Source organism: Diadema setosum, chromosome 6, assembly GCF_964275005.1.
Source record: "Diadema setosum chromosome 6, eeDiaSeto1, whole genome shotgun sequence".
In the NCBI taxonomy this organism is placed as follows: Eukaryota; Metazoa; Echinodermata; class Echinoidea; order Diadematoida; family Diadematidae; genus Diadema; species Diadema setosum.
The window spans coordinates 39,022,110-39,031,237 of NC_092690.1; the positions used below are offsets into that span (position 1 = coordinate 39,022,110).

Below are 9,128 nucleotides of genomic sequence, written 5' to 3' on the forward strand. Positions count from 1 at the left end.
CAGCGATTTCTGGGTTCAGCAAATCAACTTTGATAAACAAGCTCTGCTACACTGACAAGGCGGAAAGGGCCATGGATGTGTTTCTGGACATCGTGTTCCTTGGAAAACCACCCAAAGACATGGGAGACTTGACATTTGACATCTTCAGCAAGTGGGCTGCTGCTGGGAGCATCAAACCTAAGAAACTGCCCCTGACAACAGAAGCTGCAACGCAGCATTCTCTACGAGCTTATCTCCAAACCAGAGAGTGGCTAATGCTGCAAACTCCATCATTGGATGTCTTGGAGTACGGATAGAAGCTCGGTGACCAAGGTTACGCACCGGTCCCTTCAACAGACCCCATCGCAAAGGACTATCTCCTGAAGTTTGTCAGCTGCAACTGTGAGGGGACTGCAGCACACCTAGGTGCTGTTGTAAAAAGCAAGGAGTCAAGTATTTTTTCTGCTTGCGGCACATGTCATGGTAACTCTTGCCAGAATATCAACTAAACAGCTGATGAGAGCAGTGAGGGAGATGTCGGGGAGTAGGGTAAAGTACCATGGTTAATATTGAGATACATTTCTGTTGGATTATAATGGGGCATAATGGAAGTAAGAGAAGTGGGAATGACTACTTCCAATTGCACACTTACAATGTTGCAACCTCATCCATCAGCCATATGCAAGAACACAAACTACCTTAAATTCATTCAGAATAGTCTGTGTTAAAGAGTGGAATAAGTTGCCCCGTAATGTAATTCCACTACACTGTCTCGATTCAAAATTTTGTGTAAGAGACACTTTCTCGACAGATTGAAATTAGGTACATGAACGTAGAAAATGAGTTGAGGTAGCCATGTGTGAAGTGTGAATGCATGTGTGTATGCGTACGTGTGTATGTGAGTGTGTGTGTGAGTGTGTGTTGTGTTGTGTATGGGGAAGGTGGTATACGTGTACTTGTCTGCATTTATTATGTTGTATAATTTGTACATATGTTATATTTCATGTAAATATGTTACACCTTGCATGCCATATACTGTAGTGTATTGTGTAAAGGGGCCCCGACCACAAGATGTGCTTCACTGGGGTCACAAACCTATCATTTTGAATTTTTGCAGTTATGTATTTTTTTTTTTATGTATATATTTTTGTCATGTTTGATTTAGTTTGAATAAACTGAACTGAACTGAACTGAACTGATACGTAAAAAAATACCAATGATTCATGATTCGGCGGGTGCAAGAAGTATAATAGGCATGGCCTATTTTAATGGTCAGGTGGTAGTTTTCACTCAAAACTAATGTTTCGAATCCATTTAGCACCCCCAGAAACCCCTATTTAGACATCTCACGTACTAACACTGGAAAAAAATTATTTTCCCATTGTTTGACCCTCCCCCTTTGTTGCCTAGTTTTAACTGTCCCAGTTTTTTTTTTTCCACACGGATGTTGGTTCGAACTTTGATATCAAGAATCAAACATTTAATAAGTATTTACAGCAGTCATGGCAGTAATAGGATTATATTTGGTAGAATGGATATAAGAGAAACGGGAACGACTACTTCCCATCGCACGTAAATGTTTTCAGTGCACCCTAAAAACCCACTATATCAACCCAATGAGATATGTATAAAAATACCAATATTTACGTATTTCGGCGGGGGCAAAAAGGAGGCCGGGCCTATTTTACTGTCAAATAGTAGTTTTTACTCAAAACTAATGGTTGGAATCGATTCAGCACCCCCAGAAACCCCTAGTTAGACATCTCACATGCCTATATTGGGGAAAAAAAATCCATTTTTGCCCCGTCCCCCTCCGGGTGCCCAACTTTGATTGGCTCCCCAGAATTTTCCACAAGGATTTGGGTTGGAACTAATTTAGAGGTGTTAGTAGACACCTTTATGAACACACTGGTGAAGAAAGCTATCGGTAAGCAATTTTTTCACAGACGGTCCAGAGATTTTCTAAAATGCCCTAACTAAGAGTAGACGATATCAAATACAATGTACAGTGGAATCCTCAAACACAGGACACCCAGAAACCGAATCTCACGGTAAAGTGGACACTTTTTACAGTCTCAATTTTTCCCAATTATATGGTAAGGATCGTACAATGACATTGATCATGATAATAATAATAACAAAAAGAACTCTGAGACTGGTTGTGATAGTTCTAATCAATACATTGATATACTTTTATGGCAGTCTTTATTATGTTTATTATTCTTTCCTGCAAATTACCCTATACCAGAGGGCGTTACATTCTGCCTGCGACCTCATGTTCACTAGTCCTGAACCTAGTCCATTATACACACTTTTTCACAGTGCTCCTGCCAACACACTGCAAACCAGTCTGCCGGAAGAATGAAAAACCCCTCAATAATTGGCTGGTAGTCTGAAGTCACCTGCTTTCGATTTTAGGAGCCTTGTTCTACATAACTACGTACACTTAAACAGTACGATCCTATCAAACACCAAGATCATATTCACTTTGATATAGCGATTATCGTCACATGAACAGGTCTATTGAAATTTCATCCTGCTTATCTCAATCGAAAATGCAAGGAAATTTTGTGGAATTCCAAATCCTCATATGTTTCATGAAAATGATATATGTGAGACGCGATCATTTCATAACTCTTCAGTGAAATTTTGATCATCAGCTCAATATGAATAATCGGAAGCCATACTAAGCTGAGCTGGCTTTGAGAACCATTGCAAGTCAACTCGATAAATACCTTGGGGTTCTTTCCATAGGTAGACTGTTAGATTGGATACCCCTCCAACTGCTTCTCCATTTGCTTGGCACATCCGATCTTGACCTTTGTCAGATCCGGATACCTGCAAAACACATTTCAAGATTATGTTCAGACTATAGTTAACTTTGTGAAAGCATAACATTGTTCGAAGAGCGTCCCATCTCGCTGATTTAGAAGAGAGCAAATGTATCATTATAATTTGTTTAATGACAATTAAGGAGGGGATTGTGAAGATAATGAAAATTTCCACTATTGAAATTTTAACAGGGAGGTGTATTCTTGTGCATATCAATTACAGATGTAAGGAAAACGTTTGTGTTCTGTATCCTTGATTCCAAAGCTGGTGTAACTGCGATTTGAGGCAAGTAAGTTGTTACGTTGCCATTGAAATAAAAGGATATGTACTCAATTACCCAGACGTAAAAACAAATAAATCTGTATTAATGATGAGAACAAGTTGCTCCTTACTGGGGTAACTCGGTACACGGTTATTAGTCCCGTTTCCCAGTCCAGGGTCCTGTTAGTTTTTCCCGCTGGTAGCACTTCGCCGGTGAGGGCGTCGATCCATGTCAAGTTTACTGCTGGTCGCACATCAATCACTTCGCATTTCAGCTGAATCGTCGATTCGGATGGGTCGATGTAGTACGTACATCTGTCAGTACCTTTCTTCCGACAGTTTTCGACTACAATCGGGCTGAACTCATCGGCAAGAGCTGCAATGATAGACAGGGGAGAACTGACATGCATCTTATCCTGTGATTTGTCACTATATAGAAGCCATATACGAACATTATTTTGGACGGCATTTGAATTCAAATCATGCAGTTTCTCTTCATTAATATGCAGTGAATGCAGGACATACCTACATGACCAACACACACACACACACACACACACACACACACAGACACACACTGATATAATTATAAATATAGGCCTACATACAGTGCGTATCAAAAAAAAAGGTAATCCAACTTTGGAGGGCTACTATTTCATAATTATCAGCTACTGAGAGCACACTGTTAGTTGTGAGGAAAGGGAACTCTTCCTCTTTTCATTGATACCTATTTATGTTTATAAATGTCATGCATGACTGAGCACATGAACTTTAAAGACAACAATGACAAATTGCACTTTTTCCAAGTTTGCGTGTTATTGTGAAGGAACAATGCATGTCTCACTGCATGGATGAGCTCTGTCAATGAAAGTGGCCAAAGAGGCCAGCCTGTATGAATGCAGATTTGTGTTTAGGGTTTGTGTTTAGGGTGTTTTTCCTAACCTTTTATGGTTCATAACCTTTAAGATTGCCACCTGTTGGATAACTAAAGTCACTCCCACAGAGGCCAACCCACACAATCCATTTTCTCTGTTCATATTCAACACATAGCTTGCAGCGACAAACCATGTCTTAAATGTGAAGAGAGAAAAATGGATAATGGTTTAGCCTTTATGGGAAGGACCAAGTTTTCAACAACGTGGCCATGTTAAAGGCTATGAACCATAAATGGTTAGAAGAAACCTTAAACACGAACCTGCAGTCGTGCAGGCTGGTCTGATGATTCGACCACCTCCATTGACAGATCTCATCCATGCAGTGAGATATGCATTGTTCCTTCACAGTAACACGCAAACTTGGAAAACGTGCGATTTGTCATTGTTGTCTTTAAAGTTCATGTGCTCAGTCATGCATGACATTTGTCAACATAAATAGGTATCAATGGAAAGAAGAAGAGTTCCCCTTTCATCTCGATCAACATTGCACTCTCCATAGCTGACAATTATAACATAGTAGCCCTCCAAAGTTGGATTACCTTTTTTTTGATACGCACTGTATATTTGTCCTAACAAAGAAGTTATCTCGAACTTGTTAGGAGTAATGCCAGTTTATAACGTGTTTAATACGAGTTGCAGCGAGTCGCAAGACCTGATAAAACTTTTGAACATGTTCAAAACCCGAGGACTCGTTCGCGACTTCAAGCAGAGTTGTGCCGAGTTATGCCGAGCCGTTTCGAAGAGTGGCGAGTTATCTCGAGTTACGTGAAGAGCTTTACCTGAGTTATCTCGAGTTAGGTGAAGAGCTTCACCTGAGTTGTCACGAGTGCCTCCCTTAGTCAACTCGCCATGACTCCAGGGAGTACATAAAGAATCAAAAGCTGCGAGAGAGAATCACGTTTCTAAACGCGTTTGGAATGGTGTTTGAAAAACGTGGTTTGAAACGCGATTCTTAGTGTGCAGCGTTTATCTAACCATCATGCAAATTACGCCTCATCATCCACACAAAATGGGTAGAAAAGAAACAGCTGGGAGTTGACCTTGAGATATAAACGCGTTTCAAAACGGTATTGCGAATATGTACTCGCAGAAGGGTGATCGTGGTCTCAAACGCGTTTCAAAACGCCCTTTGGTTTCAAAACAGCATTTCTAAACGCGTTTGAAAGCACAGATCAAATATGCATGAGAAATTAGGAATATTTATGTTGAACACGTCAGTGAAGTATGAGGAAAATCAAAAAAAAAATCTACATGTAGTTCTCTATATTTCATTGTCTCTTATGTCCAACTGTGACATCACAAGTTGTTGCTTGAGTGTTCTTATCCACCAATAGCGTTTTTCAGCAAAATACATTGACAGCTTGAATCTTGTCGAACTAGAAACTATGTGAGACGAGGAAGGTAGAATAAAGACACTGAATGGCATGTTGTGTACATAGAAAGTTGAACGATTTGGCGAAGTCTTACCCACTACTCTGAGATGAGTGTAGCTTGTCATCTGATCGTCAAACCATGCCACACGACATGAATACGTTGTCTCATCTTCCACAGACACATCGTGTATCACCAGAGAAAAATTGGAGGTGATTTCAAACCTCGGCCCTACCCTAGCTAATTCTTCTCCGTCAAAGTTCTGCACCACAACTCGTGCATTGTTATCAGGGGCGCCGGTAAAGTTGTGTTGATACCAGAAAACTGCATAGGGCGGTCTTGAAATCTGGCACGGGAGTTCCACTGATTTACCCCAGTAGGCGGTTACGAATGTTTTGGTGCTCACGTCCTGTCCTTCAGTCACTGGTTACGGGATCAGTTGGGAGGGAGGGAAAGGGGAAAGGAAAGGAATTCTTTAGAATCATTCATAAGAATTTTATATCATGCTGGCTGTCAGTGTGAATCATTATCGACCATCACTTAGCCAAAGACCATCGAATTAACGGCTGCAATGAACATGCAAGTCTAACTGAGAGATCAGTTGAATAGGTAAGCTAAAACTCGTGATCAAGAAGAGAAGAAGATCGTTATGAAGTACAAATAATAATGTACATTGACATCATAGATGTCTTACATGATAATAATGAAAAATAAGAAGTAAATTAAACATGGTTATGTATCATAATTATAAGTCGATAAATATCCATTGTCAAAAAAGAAAACGTGATAGGTGCTTGCTTCACTCAGTCAAGTCAGATTGTTCTGTGGAAACGTACAAGTGATCTTTTATACAATAATGATTTGCATTTAATTGTCAGTATGAAAAGGTTAAAAGAAAGATATGTCTAACTATGAACAGCATGACGTTTTTAATAGTCACAAACCATTATAGGAATTGGGTGTTCAATTACTGCCGACCGATGCGCAGTATAAAATCTAAGGGGTTTATAAACCCTTTACGCAGAGGGTGTTGCCCCTTTTTGGCCAAAACAGTATAAAAGATACATTCTTGTCACTTGATTAGTTGCGTACAAACATAATACAGTTGTTATTGCCCCTTGTCAACATACTACAATAAGCGCCAAGAAACACATACACATAACTGCACATACATGTCCAAAATGTATGAACACAAGATACGAAGTTCATCTCACGATGCACTATAAACTATACGCCTATATGGTACTCATGCTTTGTTCATGGTCATGCTCGTTCTACTCATTTTCAATTAATTTACACAACTCTGCATAGAAGAGGCATGGGCGAAATTTCTCCCAGTTTACTGTTTAATTTTGAACTAACCTTCTGCAGACGACGCGATGATCACTAGAAGGCAAAGCAACAAAATCTCCGAATATACCATTGTCTTCTTCATAGGATATCATACAATTAATGTATGTCGTATCGAAGCTAGGCGTGGATACGCTATGTAAAACATGAATGATGCCGGTTCACAACCCTGCCTGTACACGGGAAGTGCACAATGTTCAGGGCTCGTACTTTGTACTTCTTTGATTATGTACTAGCTCTGTCATAATGATTAAATGTATATTACTGATTTAGAAAACAGTAAATGTTTGCAGTCCAATGTCCTTCCATAATATTAACTGTTGCTGTCCTATTGCGTATCAAGTATCATTATCTCTGCTCCCTTTTTTTTTTTTGGGGGGGGGAGGCAGTTGGAGTCTGAAAATAATCTTTAAAATCGTTTTTTAAAACCATTTCTTCGACATACATAATCGTCCATCGGGGTGGCGGAACAAGTTTTTAGCATGCTCTTAAGGCCTTACTTGTCACACCGTGTCCGGGGAACCATTGCGTGCTGACTTGCTGAGAACAAATTTTCGCTACCAAGAGCTCCCCGCACATGGTCTTCACCTGACAGTACCTAGCACGTATCTCGCCCGTAGCATGTTCAAAATTTGTTCCTGGTGAGTCGCGGGGATTGCCCGCAGAGGTCCACGCAGAACACCAGTAGGAGGACCGTAGCTGAAGTAGGTTACAGGCAATTAACTTTTAAAGTTAATTGCCTTTGGATCTATGTCTATGCGCTGGACACGTATATCATCTCCGGGCATTCTACGAGCACAATACAGGTGTTTTACTGGCAAGGAACCGTGTCGATACTGAAAACATCCGTGTAGCTATTTAGTTCTGCGGGCATGGAGCGAATTATACGAGCAAATTGCTTGCGTAATGTGGGTCAATTACTAGCTGCCTTTCTGCTGGTTGAGACTCGACTGCGGCCAAGATAATGATATTCTGTGGGTCCAGAAGGTAGGACGCATGCGAAGCTCGCCCAAATCTTTGGCCGCCAGCAAAAATTGTCCTGCATGCTAGAAAATTCCCATACGCAACAAGCTCGCGTGTGGCTTGCCCGGGAAGGTGCGACAGGGCCTATACTTGGCTGCGGTTAAATTTGACATGTATGACTTGCGGGCGAGATAAGTGCTAGGTACTGCCATGTGCGAGCCATCTTCCGTGTGACCTACGTGAAAGCTTTGAAACCAATCCGTTTTCAGTTACCAGCGACATACGGGGACTGCGAAGTACCTGCATTACAGCTGCGAAGTGCTTGCACGGGAGTTGCCTGCGAGGTGCTGCCGCAGCCGCTAAGAAGGGCTTCCTACTGGTGTTCTGCGTGTACCTCTGCGGGCTGCTTCAAGTCACAGGGAGATGACCCGCTTGAAGTACGTAGGTTGCCCGTGGATCTATGCCCATGCGCCGAAAGCGCGTGTCATCTGCGGACATTCTATTAACATAACATGCGTGTTTTACTGGCAATGAACAGTATCGATACTGCCAATATCTGTGTGGCTGGTCAGTTTTGCGGGTGTGGAGCGGGCTACAAGAACAACTTGCGTGCATGCTTAAGGTCAGTTATACTGCCTTTCTGCTGGTTACTTAAGCGTCAGCTGCGGCCAAGATATGACATTCCGTGGGACTTCTGCCATATTCCTTCAGTGAGATTCCTTCACCGAGATGTCAGCCCTCACTCGCCACCTGTGCGCCTGGCACGCAGATCACACTGAATACACGTAATTAGAACGTAAGTAGCACGGGTCCAGCAGGGAAAGACTCACGCGAAACTCATGCGAAAGGTTTGACAAGGCCTAAACTTGGACTGCGGACAAATAGGACTTGGGTGCGCAACTCCGGGCAACTACGGGCGAGATACGTGCCTTTGGCAAAAATTGTTCTTCGCAAGTCACACGCAAGGCTTGCTCGGAAAGGTGTGACAAGGCTTTGATTACTGTCGTGACTTTAGTGTCACAGTTGTCCAGAAATGCAGACAAGATATTTCTTGAAATCACTTCCACCGGATTGGTTGTCTATCCACGGACTCAAAGTCTGAGTACTAAATGTTTAAAAATGATATTTAATTTAATAGTAATATTATCAAATAGCGCATAAACCCTAGCTATTAATGATTACTAACATCACTGGTTTCTTCACCTGTGCGTCCATATTCAATATTCTATTTCTTGCTTGCTTGTGGAATGTAATGAACACGAAGTGAAGGGTAGATGGTACGGATTACAATCATCACTTTGGTACACAGATAGTATCACAGGATCGGGCTTTGCTACCGTCAGTGGCATCTCTTGGTAATTCTCCGACACGCAATACTAGGAGGTGATTCAATTCAATTCAATTCAATTCATTTTATTTTCATACTTCTCATTTATG

General features: G+C 41.5%; 1 protein-coding gene across 1 annotated transcript; it reads right to left on the reverse strand.

The window, feature by feature from the left end:
• Window positions 1–352: 352 nt before the first annotated feature.
• On the reverse strand, window positions 353–6,801 carry LOC140229788 (uncharacterized). The gene is made up of 5 exons (XM_072310021.1): window positions 6,741–6,801; window positions 5,475–5,801; window positions 3,204–3,448; window positions 2,715–2,817; window positions 353–408 (listed from the first exon to the last, which is right to left on the reverse strand). Exons 1-5 carry the CDS (start codon window positions 6,799–6,801, stop codon window positions 353–355), a joined length of 792 nt encoding a protein of 263 aa, XP_072166122.1.
• Window positions 6,802–9,128: the final 2,327 nt, after the last annotated feature.